Source organism: Oncorhynchus clarkii, chromosome 17 (genome assembly GCF_045791955.1).
Source record: "Oncorhynchus clarkii lewisi isolate Uvic-CL-2024 chromosome 17, UVic_Ocla_1.0, whole genome shotgun sequence".
In the NCBI taxonomy this organism is placed as follows: domain Eukaryota; kingdom Metazoa; phylum Chordata; class Actinopteri; order Salmoniformes; family Salmonidae; genus Oncorhynchus; species Oncorhynchus clarkii.
In genome coordinates this window covers 44,740,016-44,761,934 of record NC_092163.1, presented here as the reverse complement: position 1 = coordinate 44,761,934, position 21,919 = coordinate 44,740,016, and the positions used below count along the sequence as shown (strand labels likewise).

Sequence of the window (21,919 nt, the reverse complement as noted above, 5' to 3'; positions counted from 1 at the left end):
CTCTGTCCTAGATGCTAATATATGCATATTATTAATAGTATTGGATAGAAAACACTCTGAAGTTTCTAAAACTGTTTGCATGATGTCTGTGAATATAACAGAACTCATATGGCAGGCAAAAACCTGAGAGAAATCCAACCTGAGAAAAATCCAACCAGGAAGTGGGAAATCTGAGGCTTGTAGTTTTTTTTAAACTCAGACCCTATTGTAGATACAGTGGGATATTGGTTATGTTGCACTTCCTAAGGCTTCCATTAGATGTCAACGGTCTTTAGAAACTTGTTTGAGGATTCTACTATAAAGGAGGGGCTCATGAGAGCTGTTTGAGTCAGTGGTCTGGCAGAGTGCCTTGGGCTTTGACGCAAAGTCACGAGAGAGTTAGCTCTCGTTCCATTGCTTATGTACAGACAATGGAATTCTCCAGTTGGAACATGATTGAAGATTTATGTTAAAAACATCCTAAAGATTGAATTTATACTTAGTTTGGCATGTTTCTACGACCTGTAATATAACTTTTTGAACTTTTCGTCCAAACGTTCGGCTGGACCTGAACGCGCGTTTGGATTTGTTTACCAAACGCCCTAACAAAAGAGGCTATTTGGACATAAATGATGGACATTATCGAACAAATCAAACATTTATGTTGGAACTGAGATTCCTGGGAGTGCATTCTGATGTTTAGAGAGGTTAACAGAGCTAAAAAATAATAATTATAATCCCCCTCACTCACAAGTGTTACTGTCAAGTTCAACACAACAAAAGCAATATCTTTGGGCTACACTGCACATTGTTACATTGGACACTTTCTGCCTGTGGGCATCTGTTCTACAATGTGCAAGCAGAGTATGATACCATTTGTTGGAATAATTTCTCTCTTTCAGGCAGAGAGCGCACCTGGCATACCCCTTTTTACCCACTGTGTGTATTGAGAAAGTGTGTGGCGTTCCTTTCACCTCTATAGTGGCATCCAGCTTAAGCCAGGCCAAGCTACACTTGATCCCCGAATTCACTTGTTTAACAAGCAACGCCTCATTTTCACCTTTTACCACATACTGTGGAGGGAAAACATTAGTTCACAGACAACTAGTTCACTAGCTATCGAACTAACTACTAACATTTCACACAGATTGCCAGGGTCCAGTAAGAAACTAACATTAGGTTTCTAACATTAGCTCATCTGATGATATAACGTTAGCTAGCATTTTTAATTTGTTTTCCTTTATTAGCCAGCTAATTTTCACACCAGAAACACAATTATTTGATCAATTAAGTTGGCTAATGTTGCTCAATATTTCTCTGGCTAGATAATGGAGAATTAGACCCAGCGAGCAAGATACTTAATGTTAACAATACTTGTTCCACCACACTTTCTCCCTCACTTCAAACTTTCCAAATGACAGTTGTTTTTTGGTTCCAGCTCATGAAGTACGCTTCATCACCTTCTCCATGGTCAGGCTTCTCACCTACCTCTTTGTTATCGTTCAGGGGATGCGCTGCTGTAACTGGCAAACTGCTTTTGCACTCGCTGTCTTTCCAGAACGTGCATTGATGCTGTAACTCGCAAATTGGTTGTCTCGTCTCTCTTCAGTCACATGCTGCATTCTGTTGTTACATGAACGACTGACTGTGCCTTGGATTCAGCCAGTATTGCTCCAAACGAGCATCACTCGTTCGCTTACAGCCAGTGTTGATCCAAAGCCCACCCCGCCTAAACTTTTCTCATTAGATCTACACGGATAACGTAGGTCACCTATTTTGACTAGTTTGCATCCCTGAACTGTTTAATTGTTACCCGATTAAATTAATAATGTAACAATTAACTCACTAGGATTTGGGGCACCACGGAAGAAGTTGTTTGTAACTCTCTAATCTCCCAAATTAAATTCTAGAAAGGTCTTTACCAAGAACATTGATAAACAGTCAACATATTAATCATTACCTCTTATCAAATACTCATTCTGAACGATCGTAACCTTCCTGGATCTGAAGAAACCTCAGCCTTGCACATTTTTCAGTACTATACAAATTGGTTTAATAATTGATTTACTAGCCAACACAGAATATACACACACTAACGAGAAAAAAGATCCCTAGTGGACTGACAAGATATGACTACAACATAGGGGAGGAGAGAGAGAGAGAAAAGGACACTTGTCATGGATACATTCTAGGACTGTCATCACAGTAACCTCTTTGGGCTTGGGGGCAGTATTTTGACGTACGGATGAAAAGTGTGCCCAAAGTAAACTGCCTGTTACTCAGGCCTAGGATATGCATATAATTGGTAGATTTGGATAGAAAACACTAAAGTTTCTAAAACTGTTAAAATAATGTCTGTGAGTATAACATAACTATTATGACAGGCGAAACCCCGAGGACAAACCATCCCCCCCAAAAAATGTTCAGCCTATCACTGTTTTCAATGGCTGTCAATTTTATTATAAGGCAAAAACCTCCCAGATTGCAGTTTCTAGGGCTCCCACTAGATGTCAACAGTCTTTAGAAAGAGTTTCAGGCAGTTTTTAAAAAATATTATTTAGAAGTTGTAGTTTTTCTAAGTGGCTCCCATTTTGTCTGTAGTGTTTCCATGCGCGTGGAGGAAAGTGCGTTCTTTGTTATTTATCTCCGGTAATGAACATACTATTCTCAGTCTTAAATTTGATCATTTATTTACGTATTAGGGTACCTAAGGTTTGATTATAAACGTTGTTTGACTTGTTTGGATAAGTTTATTGGTAATGTTTGGGATTCATTTTGAAGGAGGGAAATCGGTCGATTATTGACTGAAGCGTGCCAGCTAAACTGAGTTTTTATGACTATTAAGAAGGACTTTAATCGAACAAAAGGACCATTTGTGATGTAACTGGGACCTTTTGGAGTGACAACAACAGATCTTCAAAAGGTAAGGTATTTATTATATTGCTATTTCTGACTTTCGTGTCGCACCTGCCTGGTTGAAAAATGTTTTTATGGTTTTGTAAGCGGGGCGCTGTCCTCTGATAATCTCATGGTGTGCTTTCACCGTAAAGCCTTTTTGAAATCTGACAGAGCGGCTGAATTAACAAGAAGTTAAGCTTTATTTTGATGTATAACACATGTATTTTCATGAATGTTAAATATTTATATTTCTGTAGCTTGAATTTCGCTCTCTGCAATTTCACCAGATGTTGTCGAGATGGGTCGCTAGCGGAATGCCTGCGCTAGAAAAGTTAAGCATATACCTTGCACACAAAACACCACCCGTTTGGAATAAGAAATCATTAATGTATTTATGTGTGAAATGCCTTCATTCGTCGTTTCGCTGTGGGAACAGCCCTCCTTCGGAAGGGGGTCTCCCCTTCCCTGTCTTCTACTGTTGTTCACTCTGGAAGATAACTAGCCACATCCACAGTTCCCATTGGTGAGGAGTGTAGTAGTCTCACTTAGATTCGCTTTTCTCGATATCTGACTTAAGACAGCTAATCAGCTGTACCAGTGATTGTCTGAGATGAGCTTCTCGCTCCTTCCTCCTCGTGTTGGTATTCAGGATTTGGACCACAATAGACATGAGCTGCAGCTCTTAAGTCTCTCTGGTCTAAAGGAAGGCCGTATTTATTGTAGCTGGGTATTCTCAGCTAATCTGAGAACGAGGCTTCCTAAAATCTATCAGCATATTGAATGCGCGACATGAGCTGGTAGCATTTTGGACCATTGCTACTCTGACTTCCACGATGCATACATGCCCTGCCCTCCCCCGCCCTCCCTTCTGCAAATCTGACCACGACTTCATTTTGTTGTTTCCAGCCTATAGACAGAAACTAAAACAGGAAATACCCGTGCTCAGATCTAACCAAAGCTGAACTGACCAATCGGATTCCATGCTTCAAGATTGCTTCGATCAAGTGGACTGGGATATGTCCGGGTAAGCTCAGACAACAACATTGACGCTGGCTCAGTGAGCGAGTTCATTAGCAAGTGCGTCGGTGATGTTGTACCCACTGTGACTATTAAAACCTTCCCTAACCAGAAACCGTGGATTGATGGCAGCATTCGCACAAAACAAAGCGCAAACCACCGCTTTCAATCATGGCAAGGAGACTGGAACATGACCGAATACAAACAGCGTAGCCATTTCCTCCGCAATGCAATCAAATAAGCAACACGTCAGTATAGAGACAAAAGTAGAGTCGCAATTCAACGGCTCAAACAAGACGCATGTGGCAGGGCCTAGAGTAAAACACAGATTTAAAAAAAGGTTTTAAATCAGCCTCGTCGCGGACATCGACGTCTTTCTCCCAGGCAAATTAAAACAACTTCTTTGCTCGCTTTGAGGAGTGCCACTGACACGGACCGCTATCAAAGACTGTGGGCTCTCCTTCACCATTGCCAACGTGAGTAAAACATTTAAACATGTTAACCCTCGTAAGGCTGCCGGCTCATACGGCATCCCAAGCCGCGTCCTCAGAGCATGCGCAGACCAGCTGGCTGGTGTGTTTACGGACATATTCAATCAATCCCTATCCCAGTCTGCTGTGCCCACATGCTTCAAGAGGGCCTCCACTGTTGCTGTTCCCAAGAAAGCAAAGGTACCTGAACTAAAAGACCATCGCCCCGTAGCACTCACTGTCATCATGAAGTGCTTTGAGAGACTAGTCAAGGACCATATCACCTCCACCCTACCTGATACCCTAGACCCACTCCAATTTACTTACCGCCTCAATAGGTCCACAGATGACACAATCGCCATCACACTACACAATCCCATCTGGACAAGAGGAATACCTATGTAAGAATGCTGTTCATTGGCTACAGCTCAGCATTTATCATAGTACCCTCCAAACTTGTCATTAAGCTCGAGACCTTGGGTCTCGACCCCGTCCTGGACTTTCTGACGGGCCAATTGAGAATCTGTGGTATGACATAGAGATTGCTGTACACAAGTGGAACCTAACAAACTTGATGGAGCTGGAGCAGTTCTGCCTTGAAGAATGGACAAAAATCCCAGTGGCTAGATGTGCCAAGCTTAAGGAGACATACCCAAAGAGACTTGCAGCTGTAATTGCTGCAAAAGGTGGCCCTACAAAGGATTGACTTTGGGGGGTGGGGTGAATAGTTATGCACACTCAAGTTCTATTTCTTTGTCTTATTTATTTGTTTCACAAGAAAAAATATTTAGCATTTTCAAAGTGGTAGGCATGTTGTGAAAATCAAATGATACAACCCCCCCACCCCCCAAAAAATATAGATTTTAATTCCAGGTTGTAAGGAAACAAAATAGGAAAAATGCCAAGGGGGATGAATACTTTTGCAAGCCACTGTATGTACATATTCGTATTCATCTCTTTACATTTGTGTGTATAAGGTAGTCATGAATGTTAGATATTACTGCACTGTCGTAACTAAACAAACAAGCATTTCACTACACTCGCATTACCATCTGCTAACCATGTGTATGTGACCAATAAAATTTGATGTGAGTTTATTTCTTCACCTCGTGTTGAGGTTCAGAGTTTCAACAATTTAAAACACGTAGCTCCACCTCACATTTCCTGGTCTAAAGGTTGATTCCTCTTCCAAGCCTTTATGCACTCTTGGTAAAAAAGGAGCTCTCTGACCTCCCTCGGGTGTGGTTACTTAACCTGTTTGGGATAGGGGGCAGCATTTTCACGTTTGGATGAAATGCGTGCCCAGAGTTAACTGCCTGCTACTCAGTCCCAGTTGCTAATATATGCATGTTATTAGTATATTTGGATAGAAAACACTGATGTTTCTAAAAAACTGTTTGAATGATGTCTGAGTATAAAATAACTCATATGGCAGGCGAAAACCTAAGAAAAATCCAACCAGGAAGTGGGAAATCTGAGGTTTGTAGTTTTTCAACTCTTGGCCTATCGATAACAGTGTCTATGGGGTCAAATTGCACTTTCTAAGGCTTCCACTAGATGTCAACAGTCTTTAGAACCTTGTTTGATGCTTCTACTGTGAGGTGGGGGGGCTCATAAGGGCTCTTTGAGTCAGTGGTCTGGCAGAGTGCCACGAGCTTGTGACGCACGTTCACGTGAGAGTTAGCTTGAGTTCCATTGAATTTCTGAAGACAAAGGAATTCTCCGGTTGGAACATTATTGAAGTTTTACGTTCAAATCATCCTAAAGATTGATTCTATACTTAGTTTGACATGTTTCTACGGACTGTAACGGAACTTTTTGACTGTCTGCTCGTACGTCATGAATTTGGATTACTGGGCTGAACGAGCTAACAACAAGAAGGTATTTGGACATAAAGATGAACTTTTTCGAACAAATCAAACATTTGTGGAACTGGGATTCCTTGGAGTGCAATCTGATGAAGATCATCAAAGGTAAGTGAATATTTATAAATGCTACTTCTGACTTCAACATGGCGGATATCTGTTTGGCTTGAGCACCGTACTCAGATTATTGCATGGTTAGCTTTTTCCGTCAAGTTATTTTTTTATTTTTTATTTTTTTTTTAAATCGGACACAGCGGTTGCATTAAGGAGAAGTATATATTTAATTCTGTGAATAACACACTATCTTTTATCAATGTTTATTATGAGTATTTCTGTAATTTGATGTGGCTCTCTGCAAAATCACCGGATGTTTTGGAAGCAAAAGATTACTGAACGTAACACGCCAATGTAAAATGAGATTTTTGGATATAAATATGCACTTTATGGAACAAAACACACATGTATTGTGTAACATGATGTCCTATGAGTGTCATCTGATGAAGATCAAAGGTTAGTGATTAATTTTACCTATATTTCTGCTTTTTGTGACGCCGCTCTGACCTAACAACATATGTTGTGCTTTCCCTGTAAAGCCTTTTTGAAATCGGACACGATGGGTAGATTAACAAGAAGTTTTTCATTTGGTGTATTGCACTTGTTAATGTGTGAAAGTTACATATTTCTGAAAAAATATTTTTGAATTTCGCACGCTGCCTTTTCAGCGGAATGTTGTCGATGGGTGCCCTAGCCGTAAGAAGTTAATGTGCAAAGGATATGATACTTTCATAATTTTCCATATAATTTGTATTGGATGGAAACTTGAAAGATAAAGGGGGTATCCTTTACAAGTTACAGTATTTGGTACAGTTTTTAATAGCATCACAAAATGAAAAACAATATGACATTCGTTTTCTACATCTCAACACTGACCATTAGCCACATTTCCCATGTTATAATTACTGTTCCATTATCCACTTGTGGACGTTAAGAGTATTGGGCGGGCAAAAGTGTCTGTAAATTGATACTAAAAAGCAAGAGAGAGCCCTCTCCGGCTTAATTTACAACTGAGTGTGAGCCGTCAACCCGGCAGTTCTCTCCTCCCCCTTTGCGGGTGGGAGAGGGTCTGGTTATTGTCAGCCATTGCCAAGCTTATCTGACCCATTGTGATCCTCACAGGACACTCATGACAGAGCCTATGTTATTAATTTAATTTATTCTATCCACACTGTCCGTTAAAATGTCTATACATCCCATCACACACACACAGTTAATTTGGAAAGTATTCAAACCCCTTCACTTTTTCTTTGCGTTACAGCCTTGATGTGACATTTTTTGTTTCCCCTCAATCTACACACACTATCCCATGACAAAAAAAACTTAGACATTTTTGCAAATTATTTGAATTTAAAAAAAGGACATATTACATTTATGTAAGTATTCAGAACATTTACTCAGTGCAATTTTCTAAACACCTTTGGCAGTGAATACAGCCTCGAGTCTTATTGGGTAGGTATGACGCTACAAGCTTGGCACACCTGTATTTGGGGAGTTTCTCACATCCTTCTCCTTCTCTGCAGATCCTCTCAAGCTCTGGCAGGTTGGATGGGGTGGGGTGTCACTGCACAGCTATTTTCAGGTCTCGCCAGAGATGTTCAATTGGGTTCAAGTCTGGGCTCTGGCTGGGACACAAGGTCATTCAGAGACTTGACCCGAAGCCACTCCTGCGTGGTCTTGGCTGTGTGCTTCTCCCCAGTCGAAGGTCCTGAGCACTCTGGAGCAGGTTTTCATCAAGGATCTCTCTGCACTTTGCTCCGTTCATCTTTCCTTCAAGCCGGACTAGTCTCCCAGTCCCTGCCGATAGCCCAGTCCCAATAGCATGATGCTGCCATCACCATGCTTCACCGTAGGGATGGTGCCAGGTTTCCTCCAGACGTGATGCTTGGCATTCAGGCCAAAAAGTTCAATCTTGGTTTCATCAGACCAGAGAGTCCTTTAGGTGCCTGTCATCTGACTTTTACTGAGAAGTGGCTTCCGTCTGGCCACTCTACCATAAAGGCCTGATTGGTGGTGCTGCAGAGATGGTTGTCCTTCTGGAAGGCTCAACCATCTCCACAGAGGATCTCTGACAGAGTGACCATCGGGTTTTTGGTCACCTCCCTGACCAATGCCCTTCTCCCCCGATTGCTTAGTTTGGCCGGGCAGCCAGCTCTAGGAAGAGTCTTTGTCGTTTCAAACTTCTTCCATTTAAGAATGATGGAGGCCACTGCGTTCTTGGGGACCTTCAATGCTGCAGACCTTTTTTGGTACACTTCCCCAGATCTGTGCCCCAACACAATCCTGTCTCGGAGCTCTACGGACAATTCCTTCAACCTCACGGCTTGGTTTTTGCTCTGACATGCACTGTAAACTGTGGGACCTAATAAAGACAAATGTGTGCCTTTCCAAATAATTTCCAATTAATTGAATTACCACAGGAGGACTCCAATCAAGGTTGATCAAACATCAGGGTTGATCAATGGAAACAGGATGCACCGGAGCTCAATTTCAAGTCTCATAGCAAAGGGTCTGAATACTTATGAAAATGTTTAATTCTTTATAAAAATGTGCAAAAAAAAAAAACTGTTTTCACTTTGTCATTATGGGGTATTGTGTGTAGATTGAGGATTATTTTATTTAATACATTTTAAGGCTGTAACGTAACAAAGTGTTTAGTCAAGGGGTCTGATTACTTTCCAAATTAACTGTATAATTCGGTGGGCCTTATTCTGATGATCCATGTCATACGATATCCAGCGCTTCAAGGCAAGCTTCCGTCACCCTCTGTCGCTCTCCACACCCGCAAAATGACCGTTGCATCTCACGCTCCTACACTGGTCTGTCCATAGTGACTGGCAGCACAGTGTGTCTTTCATTATGATTAAACCATGCAGTTAAGGCAAAATACAATTTGGTCTTAATGACTTTCCTATACAGATTAAATTGCTTATCCACTCCATAGCTTTCTGATTGGTTAAGTAATTTAATGTTTTAAAAAAGAACAAGATTTGAGGTTTAAAAAGGAACAGAAAGGAACGATATAAACCGGTACTTTTGGGCGGTTTAAACCGGTTCAGAACTTTACTTTGCTGGTCGGAACAGTGGAACGGAATGAAAAAAAATAATAGTTCTGAACAGAACCAAGCTATTGGAAAATAATGTTGGTTCCAATAGTATAATAATCTGTCACCTGTTAAATTGATTCTATACTGAACAAAAATACATATGCCAACATGAAATAAAAACACAAATATTTTCCATATACACCTGTGAGCATTTCTCCCCACAGGTGTGGCATATCAAGAAGCTGATTAAACAGTATGATCATTAGACAGGTGCACCTTGTGCTGGGGACAATAAAAGGCCACTAAAATGTGCAGTTTGGTCACAACACAATGCCACTGATCTGTCAAGTTGAGGGAGTGTGCAATTGGCCAACTGCAGGAATGTCCACCAGAGGTGTTGTCAGAGAAAATAATGTTAATTTCTCTACCACAAGCCACCGCCAACGTCATTTTAGAGAATTTGGTAGTACATCCAACAGGCCTCATAACCGCAGACCTCATGTAACCACACCAGCCCATGACCTCCACGTCCAGCTTCTTCACCTGCTAGATTGTCTGAGACTAGCCACCCGGACAGCTTATGAAACTGAGGAGTATTTCTGACCGTAAGAAAGCCCTTTTGTGGGGAAAAACTCATTCTGATTGGCCTGGCTCCCAAGTTGGTGGGCCTATGTCCTCCCAGGTTCACCCATGGCTGTGCCCCTGTCCATTCATGTGAAATCCATAGTCGGTCCTAATGACTTATTTATTTATTTTTAATTGACCGATTTTATATGAACTAAGCTCGTTGAAATTGTTGCATTTATATTTTTGTTCAGTATACATTGAATTTAGTCTTCGACATGCTCAAACAAGCACATATATCTGTAGTTGGTGTTCTTCAACTTTAAAATGCACTAGGCTGTGCAAGACAAAAACCACAAAGAAAGACAACAGGCAAAGACATACAGCATGTGGTCCCAATGTCTAAATAGAGACAGCAGGGCTAGTCCAAACTGCAGTAGGATGGTTCTTCTCACAGGTGAGTGAATCAGCTCACGCTTGTTGAACTGCACTTGGTTTTTATTTGACCTTTATTTAACTAGGCAAATCAGTTAAGAACAAATTCTTATTTACAATGATGGCCTAGGAACGGTGGGTTAACTGCCTTGTTCCGGGGGAGAACGGCAGATTTTTACCTTGTCAGCTCGGGGATTCGATTTAACAACCTTTTGGTTACTGGCCCAACACTAACAACTAGGCTACCTGCCGCCCCATGAAGGTTGATCTCTGGGAGCAGGACAAAGGAGAGCTGAAAAGATCACGAGACAAAAGGGAGAGACAAGAATGAATAAATTAATCACCGCAAAGGAATGTAGCTTGTGCTAGAAAATGAACATCCTGACAGCCAAACTATTGACAGGGATATTGTGGCCTTTCTTATTTGTCAGTTTAAATTAAACTCAGTGAATCCTTCCTTGATGAATATATTTCCTTTACACTACTTGTCCTACAGATGTTTGTAGTTGTAAATTAATTGGAATAAACTGATAACTAAAACCCTCCTGGTCCAGGAATGACATGCAAGCTAGTGATTAAAGCCATCTGCTCCTGCTAGCTAGCAACATATCTACTTGTTGTAACTAGTTAGCTAACTAGCAAGCTAGCTACATTACTAAGGTCGCTGCATTCTATGTTGGGAGTCATTTTACAGCTTGCATCGACGGTATCACGTTTCTATAACTAAATAGTTGATTACAAATAAATGTAAAACTTTACCTGAAAGCAGTTTGTCGGACGGAGATCTCGAGCTTCTACACCTGCATTGCTTGCTGTTTGGGGTTTTAGGCTGGGTTTCGGTACAGCACTTTGAGATATGAGCTGATGTCAGAAGGGCTATATAAATACATTTGCTTTGAGCTGTCACCAGCTGCGTTTAGTACTTAGATATGGAGAATGTGATTGCAGACAATGATCAGCAGAGACAGTACACGTTTTCATTGGTTTACAGTTTAGTACTCGGCCGAGTTTGCCTGTCCAGTTAGCGAACGTGCATTTTTATTGCAATAATTTACATTGTTCAAGTCGCAGCATTTTGTTGGCAAACGTTCCAAAGATATATATGAAGGCTACAACCTTCTCATCTGTTGTAACAGATATTGCGGTAGCACAAGCAAGACACAATCTACACATTGTATTGGGGAAAAACAATTCGGATTTTGTGTGATGTAATCTTTATAGTTATGCCGCCATACAGCCAGCTGTCAGCCTCCTGTTTAGCCAATGTTTGCAGTAGCGACAGTGGCAAGAAAAAGCATGTGAACCCTTTGGAATTACCTGAATGTCTGAATAAATTGGTCATCAAATTTGATCTGATCTTCATCTAGGTCGCAACAATAGACAAATATATAAATTACTAATACAAATTATTTTATTTTTCTTGTCTATATTGAATACATCATTTACAGTGTAGGTTGGAAAAGGTATGTAAACCCATAGGCTAACCTGGAGTCCAATCAGTGAGACAAGATCGGAGATGTTGGTTAGAGCTGCCTTGCTCTATAAAAAAAAGAATTGTGAGTTGAGTTTGCTATTCATAAGAAGCATTGCCTGCTGTGAAACATGACTCGAAGAAAAGACATCTCAGTAGACCCAAAATTAAAAATGCATAAAGCTGGAAAGGGTTACAAAATTATCTCTAAAAGCCTTGATGTTTATCAGTCCACGGTAAGACAAATTGTTTATAAACTGAGAAAGTTCAGCACTGTTGCTACTCTTCCTAGGAGTGGCCATCCGGCAAAGATGACTGCAAGAGCACAATGCAGAATGATCAATGAGGTTAAGAAGAATCCTGGAGTGTCAACTTAAGACTTACAGAAATCTCTGGAACATGCTAACATCTCTGTTGACGAGTCTACGATACGTAAAACACTAAACAAGAATGGTGTTCATGGGAGAACACCACGGAAGAAGCCACTGCTGTCCAAAAAAAAAAAAATGTTTCTGCACATCTGAAGTTTGCAAAAGTGCACCTGGATATTCGACAGCACTATTGGCGAAATATTCTGTTGACAGATGAAACTACAGTTGAGTTGTTTGGAAGGAACACACAACACTATGTGTGGAGAAAAAAAAGGCACAGCACACCAACATCAAAACCTTATCCCAACTGTAAAGTATGGTGGAGGGAGCATCATGGTTTGGGGCTGCTTTGCTGCCTCAGGGCCTGGACAGCTTGCTATCATATCAAAAATTAATTCCCAAGATTATCGTGACATTTTATAGGAGAATGTTAGGCTACCTGTCCGCCAATTGAAGCTCAACAGAAGTTGGGTGAAGCAACGGGACAATGACCCAAAACACAGAAGTAAATCAACAACAGAAGGGCTTCAGCAGAAGAAAATACACCTTCCGGACTGGCCCAGTCAGAGTCCTGACCTCAACCAGATTGAGATGCTGTGGCATGACCTCAAGAGAACAGTTCACACCAGACATCCCAAGAAATAGTGCTGAAATGAAACAGTTTTGTAAAGAGGAATGGTTAAAAATTCCTCCTGACCGTTGTGCATGTCTGATCCACAACTACAGAAAACGTTTGGTTGAGGTTATTGCTACCAAAGGAGGGTCAACCAGTTATTAAATCCAAGGGTTCACATACTTTTCCCACCCTGCACTGAATGTTTACAGTGTGTTCAAAAAATACATGAAAATGTATAATTGTTTGTGCTATTAGTTTTAAGCAGACTGTGTTTGTCTATTGTTGTGACCTAAATGAAGATCAGATCAAATTTGATGACCAATTTATGCAGAAATCAAGGCATTTCCAAAGGGTTCACATACTTTTTCTTGCCACTGTAGGTTCATCCAATTGACAGATTTTCATGCAAATATGAAGAAAAAAAAAACAATAAAAGTACATTTTATACACTAAGTTTTAATGTAACTAATATAAATATAAAGTTCAGGTCCTCCCGAGTGTAGCAGTGGTCTAAGGCCCTGCTTTAGGCTTTTACTACAGATCTGGGTTCAATCCCAGGCTGTGTCACAACTGGCCGTGACTGGTCCCATCGGGCAGAGCACAATTGGCCCAGCGTCGCCCGGGCTCGGGGAGGATTTGGCCTGGGGGGGGGGGGGGCTTTACTTGGCTCACCACGCTCTAGCGATGTGTGGCAAGCCTGGCGCCTGCAGGATGACTTCGTCGTCAGTTGAACAGTGTTTCCTCAGACACATTGGTGCAGCTGGGTTAAGCGGGTGGATGTTAAGAAGAGCAGTTAGGGGAGGGGGGGGGGGTCATGTTTCAGAGGACGCATGACTCAACCTTCGCCTCTCCCGAGCCCATTGGGAGGTTGCAGCGATGAGACAAGATCGTAATTGGATCACACGAAATTGGGGGGTAAAGGAGGTCAAATAAATACATCTAAAGTTCAATGTGTTTCCATCGCATTTTCAACTCTACCGATCTCCACGGTCACAAAATGTTGCGTTAAATAGCAAATGTGCCTCTGCAATTTAGCCAACAGCTGGCAGATACAGTGCGGGTAGGCTAGTCTACATGCTGAGATATATTTGTATTATGTCAAGCATCGATCACATCATCAGAATAAGAGTCTCGATATTTATCGGAAAGGAGCATCAAGATCACCGTGCACTTTCCACACCCTGTGAAGTTCATCATAACGTATTGCACCTGTAGCCTAATAAACTGCATGGTTTCCCGAGTCAGAGTGGGATGACCACCCACCCACACACACACACCCCATCCTGCCTTATACATTTTACAGACACAAAAGGATCCCACCATATCGAAAGCACAAAAGCACTTTTTCTAAATACGGTGTGACTTTACTCACATAAACATGGTTAATGATGGAAAACAACATTACATCGCTATTGACTGCTGGTTTGTGTACAAGTGGTAGCATCACAAGTAAGTGAGCACTAAGCAGGAGGGAGGCTCGTGGACCTCCCATGAGCAGAAATCTACGTATTTTTTTTCCAACAGCATGTTGGATTCCAGAAAATCCAAAACCGCAGCCACTCCATATTACTAATTACCTGTATCCATGATTTCCCTTAGTGGTTTTAATGGCCATCTGCTGGAGTTGGTTCGATTGGCATGGTGGTGGTTACTTTGACCATATTGCATTGTTTAAGATGTACAAACAATTTGTCAGAACATTGTGAAGAGCTTTCCTTCTGGCTGAGTCAGAGACAAGCTGTCTTGATGCTTCATGTTGCTAGGCTATGGACGACCATGTTCCCAGTAGGACATTTTAAGTTCACACTTGAAGAAATGTGTAATATTCATATGCACAGACAGAAAGACAGGAGGAAACGTGTTCCCTTAAAAAATGAAATCACACCATTTCATACAAGCTAAGCAACACACACACACAAACACACCACACACACACACACACACACACACACGAGGGAAGACAACACTGTCACATTAATTACCTTTCCACACAAGCGATGGGGAGGCATTCGTAACGAATTCTGTCTCTCCCCCTACTCCTTTCCCTCACTCCTCTCCCTCTCAACCTATTCCATGCTCTCTCCCTATTCCACGCTCTCCCCCACCCACACTCCCTCCCTCTTCCTCGCACTCCCTCCCTCTTCCTCGCACTCCCTCCCTCTTCCTCGCACTCCCTCCCTCTTCCTCGCACTCCCTCCCTCTTCCTCGCACTCCCTCCCTCTTCCTATTCCTATTCCATGCTCTCTCTCCTTCCCTCTCCCTCTTCCAAACTCTCCCTCTTCCTCCATCTCTCCCTCCATCTCTCCCTCTCTAACTCACTCGCTATTCCGAGGGGAGTCTTGAGAGAGAGAGGCCTCCCCCTCTCTCTTGCAAGCCTCCCCCTCTCTCTCAAGCCTCTCTCTCGCTCTCTCAAGACTCCCCCTCTCAAGACTCCCCCTCTCAAGACTCCCCCTCTCTTGCTCTCTCTCTCAAGCCTCCCCCTCTCTTGCTCTCTCTCTCAAGCCTCCCCCTCTCTTGCTCTCTCTCTCAAGCCTCCCCCTCTCAAGGCTCCCCCTCTCAAGGCTCCCCCTCTCAAGGCTCCCCCTCTCAAGGCTCCCCCTCTCAAGGCTCCCCCTCTCAAGGCTCCCCCTCTCAAGACTCCCCCTCTCAAGACTCCCCCTCTCAAGACTCCCCCTCTCTCTCTCTCAAGACTACCCCCCTCTCTCTCTCAAGCCTCTCTCTCTCTCTCAAGCCTCTCTCTCAAGCCTCCCCCTCTCTCTCAAGCCTCTCTCTCTCAAGCCTCCCCCTCTCTCAAGCCTCTCTCTCAAGCCTCCCCCCTCTCTCAAGCCTCTCTCTCAAGCCTCCCCCCTCTCTCAAGCCTCCCGCCTCTCAAGCCTCCCGCCTCTCAAGCCTCCCGCCTCTCAAGCCTCCCGCCTCTCAAGCCTCCCGCCTCTCAAGCCTCCCGCCTCTCAAGCCTCCCGCCTCTCAAGCCTCCCGCCTCTCAAGCCTCCCGCCTCTCAAGCCTCCCGCCTCTCAAGCCTCCCGCCTCTCAAGCCTCCCGCCTCTCAAGCCTCCCGCCTCTCTCAAGGCTCCCCTCCCCCTCTCTCAAGGCTCCCCTCCCCCTCTCTCAAGGCTCCCCTCCCCCTCTCTCAAGGCTCCCCTCCCCCTCTCTCAAGGCTCCCCTCCCCCTCTCTCAAGGCTCCCCTCCCCCTCTCTCAAGGCTCCCCTCCCCCTCTCTCAAGGCTCCCCTCCCCCTCTCTCAAGGCTCCCCTCCCCCTCTCTCAAGGCTCCCCTCCCCCTCTCTCAAGCCTCCCCTCCCCCTCTCTCAAGCCTCCCCTCCCCCTCTCTCAAGCCTCCCCTCCCCCTCTCTCAAGCCTCCCGCCTCTCTCTCTCAAGCCTCAAGGCTCCCCTCCCCCTCTCTCAAGGCTCCCCTCCCCCAAGCCTCCCGCCTCTCTCTCTCAAGCCTCAAGGCCCGCCCCCTCTCTCAAGGCTCCCCCAAGGCTCCCCCTCCCCCAAGGCTCCCCCCCTCTCAATTCTCAATCCTCCCTCAATACTACCCCCCTCTCTCTCTCCCTCAACCCCCCCCCCCCCCCTCTCTCTCTCTCTCTCTCCTCTCAGAGACAGAGACTGTGCATCCCCACAGAAGTCTGTTCAATTACACCTGCTGCTGGGTCCCTGCTAGGACAACTAATGGAACGCAGCTTGACTCCTGTCAGCCTTGCCGCTAGCCCGGGAGAAAGCTTCATTTAGCCCATCAAACGCCAAGCCAAGTCCCAGTGCCGACCAGGCCCACCTCAGCCGCATGCTCCCCATTCCCTTCTTTCCTCCCTCTTTTTATTTTCTTTCCACACCCGTTCGACGACATGTTGCATTGCTCTTCCACCCTGCCTGACCTGTTCATGAAAATAGTATTTTTCCTAATCTAAATTTTTCTAGATATGGTAGAAAACACACCACAAGCATTTCGCTACACCCACAAAATGTTATTTGATGAAAATACAGCACAGCTTTTAACAACTCTTTGTTTATTCAGTGCTCAATGCTTAATTAAGACTAAATTTAACCATATGAAATAAATCGATACAGATAACGGGGATCATTAATAAAATACAAATATCCACACACTGATGAATGCTCCCGATGTTTTTTGTGCAACGTTTCAACCCAGCAGGAGCACTCAGTGGACAGGGATCTGTACCCAGCACCTGCAACTTCCTGGACATGCGTACACTACGTTGGACAATAGCGTATTCATGTCATCACAGCCCAAAGAAAATTGACAACACACTTTATTTTGACCTTGAAAAAGTGCTGATAATGATGACCTAGGCTAAGCTATCCTTGGATCAAGGCTATGATGCGGTGTTGCGGTATAGTACAGTGCAGTCAATTGGGAAACAATGGTGTAAGGGATACAACAGTGTTGTGATTGGGACACCAAATTCAGTGGCTTACCTAGCGTGGGGGGTCCTAGGTAGAGTGGGGGACATCACCGGTGCTGGGGTGGCTTTGAGAATGCTCTGGGGCACCACAGGAGAGGTGGCTATATCCCTCCTGGACTTGTTATGACAGGGCTCTGCATAAGGAGGACAAAAAAAAAAAAAAAAAAATGGACTTCAGAACCCTAATGAAGGAGACTATGAAGCAGGGATGGCTAACTGGCAGCCAATGGATACAGAGCTGTCACACACAAATGCACACAACCTACCAGGGGAGTGTATGGAGTTTTGCAGGGGGATGTGTGCAGTATTGTCTTTGAGTGGAGGTACTTCTTGCTCCGCTGCCAAGTCCTCTGCATCGTCACACCCTCTCATCTCACTGCAGAGACACAGAGTCAAGCTTTGTAAGCTAATGGTTGGATTACTAGATACAAAAATGCCAGTTACTCAGAGAGCGAGAGATGGAGAGGAAAGAGTGTGTGAGAGATTGAGTGAGGTGGTTCCAAGGCTTTACCTGAGTAGTGCACGGCTGTTGGGTAAAGGATCGGTCCCATTTCTGGACATGGAGTGGCTGAGTTCATCTAAAGTGGCTCGCTGGAACCTGTAAGACACAACATTAAGTACAGGCCCCAAATATTGTTCACATCGTGTTTGACCAGGCTTCAATACTGCACCGTTTGACTTGTGGCAGTGAAACGTTTTCACCTGATCACGTTCCTTTTCGGTTCACAATTCGCTTTTTTTTTTTAAATGTTAAATATCATTATGATTTATTAACATAATGTGCAATTGACCAAAAACAAAACCAACTTTCTAAAGAGGCAAGTACAGCACGGGAATGCCCCCGTCTGTCTCTGCATACTGGGGAGGTTTTGGAAATCTTCTGGCCCAGTCGATCACCACCATCAAAAATATTTTAATAACACTAGGCAACATAACTGATTTTTTTTTTAAATATAATTTAAAAACGGAAGGATTCTCGAAGGTGTGATTAATCATCATACGCGCGCTACACGCATATTTATATATATCCTATAGATAATCTGTTGGGCAGAGAGAGAACGCAACTGTCAAACATCGTTCTCGGTGAATCGAAGACTGACAGCGGTAGGGGTAGGAAAGCAGTAAGACATGTTCCAAGTTATGATATCTACCAGTAAATACTAAGGTAAGAATGGGTATGCAAACCAGGTATTTAAAAAGTTAAGTCTTAGTGGAATATCTGCAATGTGCAAGTCAATCATCATGGAATAGCTTACCTTTAGGCTCTTTGGTCCTTGAAGTCTTTGACGTTATGCTAGCCGATTTCCAAGTTCTACTGCCCCAAAATAAATGATCTGCAATTTCATTTCTGATCAGTTTTTATGAGATGTAAGACCATTATTTTGTTTCCTGACGCTTCTGTTGCGGGACAACCATGTCCCGGTTATTATTGGCAAAACAACTTCCAATGTTTGGCTTCAACTTGGTTTTCCATTCAAAGCGTTCCATTACAAAGGGAACCCGATTTTTGGTCGCTTTCTCGTTTTAAAATATGATAATAACCTCTCAGTAACTCTTCAACATCTCAAATGGCAAGACTGACTATTTACCAAATGCACAGACTCCATTAGTGCGTTTGTGTCGAGAGCATGTCTATTTAGTCAGGCAATTCCCACGTTATTCTGACATATTTTAGAATGTAAAAATAATATGAATGTCAATGCATAATGCCATTTGGTAGGCCTTTAAAAAAAACATTCTTGAAGTGTGTGTGGGGGGGGGGGGGGGGGGGTTCTATAGATATTACAACAATTAAATATACATTGTAGGGCCTTAATAATTACAATTAAATGCTTGAAAAAGTCCTTGAATTTGACTTGCCATTGTCTGTATGAACCCTGTATAGGCTTCTTGCTCAGCCCGCAAATGAAAGATAAAAATCACCTGCTATTGAAATTATGCCTGCATCATTCCATTCCTGTCAGATCTTGTGAAAGTATGCATGTATATATATTGTTTTCCCCATTCCGGACAGTACCTTTGAGTTGGCACTGGCCCGGTGTGGCACTGGCCCGGTGTGGCACTGGCCCGGTGTGGCACTGGCCCGGTGTGGCACTGGCCCGGTGTGGCACTGGCCCGGTGTGGCACTGGCCCGGTGTGGCACTGGCCCGGTGTGGCACTGGCCCGGTGTGGCACTGGCCCGGTGTGGCACTGGCCCGGTGTGCCACTGGCCCGGTGTGGCACTGGCCCGGTGTGGCACTGGCCCGGTGTGGCACTGGCCCGGTGTGGCACTGGCCCGGTGTGGCACTGGCCCGGTGTGGCACTGGCCCGGTGTGCCACTGGCAAATGTACCTGAAAGTCGATCCCTGCTGTGTGCAGTACGTGCAGGTCCTATATCAATGATCTACAGTGCATTCGGAAAAGTATTCAGACCCCTTGACTTTTTCCACATTTTGTTCAATTACAGCCTTATTCTACAATGGATTAAATAGTTGTCCCCCCTCACCAATCTACACACAATACCCCATAATGACAAAGCAAAAACAGGTTTAAACATTTTTGCAAATTTATAAAAATAAAAGTGAAATATTACATTTACATAAGCATCAATGGAAACAGGATGCACCCGAGCTCAATTTCGAGTCTCGTAGCAAAGGGTCTGAATACTTATGTAAATAAGGTATTTTTTCATTTGCAAAAAAACCTGTTTTTATTTAATCCATTTTAGAATAAAGTTGTAATTTATCAAAATGTGAAAATGTCAAGGGGTCTGAATGCACTGTATATACGCACAAACACACTCCGGGTGACTAATAGGTAGCGCTAATGTTACTGTCCCCACTAGAACAAAAGAATAGGAAATATTTATTGAAATAAAAGACCATTCTGAAATGTGCAGTTTTGTCACAACACAAGGGAGGGAACATGTAATTGGCATGGGGACTGCAGGAATGTCCACCAGAGCTGTTCCAAGATAATATAAAATGTTAATTTCTCTACCAACGTCATTTTAGAAAATTTGGCAGTAGGTCAAACCGGCCTCACAACCACAAATCATCTCATCTGCATGGCGTTGTGTGGGTCGAGCAGTTTGTAGATGCCGTTGTGAACACAGTGCCCCATGGTGGCGGTGAGGTTATTGTATGGACAAGCATAAGATACGGACAACCAACACCATTGCATTTTATCGATGACAATTTGAATGCACAGACATGCCGTGACGAGATCCTGAGGCCCATCGTAGTGCCATTCATCCACCACCATCACCTCATGTTTCAGCATGTTAATGCACAGCCCCATACACAATTCCTGGAAGCTGAAAATGTCCCAGTTCTTCCATGGCCTGCATTCTCAGACATGTCACCCATTGAGCATTGTTTGGGATGCTCTGGATCGACGCATACGACAGCGTGCTCCAGTTCCCACTAATATCCAACAATTTCGCACAGCTATTAAAGAGGAGTGGGACAACATTCCACAATCAACAGCCTGATCAACTGTATGCGAAGGAGATGTGTCGCACTGCATGGGGCAAATGGGGGGGGGGGGGGCATCTGAGATTGTTGCAGACACATATCTGTATTCCCAGTCATGTGAAATCCATTGATTAGGGCCTCAATTGACTAATTTCCTTATACGAACTGTAACTTGGTAAAATCTTTGAAATTGTTGCATGTTGAATTAATATTTTTGTTCAGTATAAAATGTAATTCAATTTAATACCTGCTGTAGTCTAGGCGTGTGTGTCGGAGATGCTGGTTCTGTCTGATCAGACGCTCCTCCTGCTGGGCCAGCCGTGCCTGCAGCCGCTCTCTCTCCACCTCCAGCTGCAGCTTCTGCAGGAACAGCTGGTGCCTCCTCTCCTCCCAGTCCTCTGGGCCCAGGAGGGGTGCTGTGAGGGCCCCCTCTGTCTCTAATCCCTCCCCCGATGGGTCTTCTCCGGGTAGTAACCCTCCAGGTCCAAGTAGACCTCTGCTGTCTTTGAGTAGTTCACCAGGGCCGTTGTGGAGCAGCGGGCTGGTGTTGCCCAGTAGAGGGGCTTCTGTGGCCCCCCTATGGGGGAACCTCCCGTTGACCAGACTTTCCTGTCTGCTGCGTTGGGACGCTAGACGAAGCTCACTATGGGCCCCTCCTCGGCAGCCCTGTGGTTTCATTGGTCCCTGGGATTGGTCACTGGAGGAATAGGGAGGGGGGGTGTCTGAGTGAAGGTCGTCCGAGAGAGAGGCAGGACTCAGGGATGGGACTCTTCCTCCCGCTCCTCTTCCTCCACCATTTCGCTCTCTTCCTCCTCTGTTTGTCCCCGTTCCTCCAAGAGTGGGCAGGTCTAGGTAGGAGCCGTCCAAGGCGGTGGCCCTCTCTCCCCTGCTAAGCTTGGTGGAGGCTCCCTCACTGCTGGGGGCCTGTGGAGACAAGACAAATATACCTTTCTATTTGTATCTATTGTCAATATATTATTCAATGTTACCATTTAATCTTATGCACCTGGATTTCAGCCTGTATTAACTGCTACAGTATGTAGGAATTAATAAAATCTGAAACTTGTCATGTATTCGTCTCCAATCTCTACAAGTGTTTAAGAGTAAGGGGTCACTCCTTCCTTTACCTGTTTTAACTTTTCTGTGAGAGAGCAATGGTTAAGCCAAGATATACTCAACAACGCAGAAGTAAGAGGTATGGAATCTTTCACTTCAATTTGGTTTGGGCAAGAGATTCTGGGGGGAAAAAAAGTGCT

General features: G+C 44.0%; 1 protein-coding gene across 3 annotated transcripts in view; it reads right to left on the bottom strand.

The window, feature by feature from the left end:
- The window catches only part of LOC139369770 (protein hinderin-like), a 41,069-nt gene that overhangs the window by 9,815 nt on the left and 9,335 nt on the right, over nucleotides 1-21,919 (bottom strand). For all 3 annotated transcript variants that reach the window (XM_071109032.1, XM_071109033.1, XM_071109034.1), the window contains 4 exons: nucleotides 20,911-21,587; nucleotides 17,720-17,806; nucleotides 17,475-17,584; nucleotides 17,222-17,342 (listed from right to left, as the gene is read on the bottom strand). In XM_071109032.1, coding sequence (XP_070965133.1) covers nucleotides 17,222-17,342; nucleotides 17,475-17,584; nucleotides 17,720-17,806; nucleotides 20,911-21,587 — 995 coding nt within the window. The remainder of the gene's footprint in view (nucleotides 1-17,221; nucleotides 17,343-17,474; nucleotides 17,585-17,719; nucleotides 17,807-20,910; nucleotides 21,588-21,919) is intronic.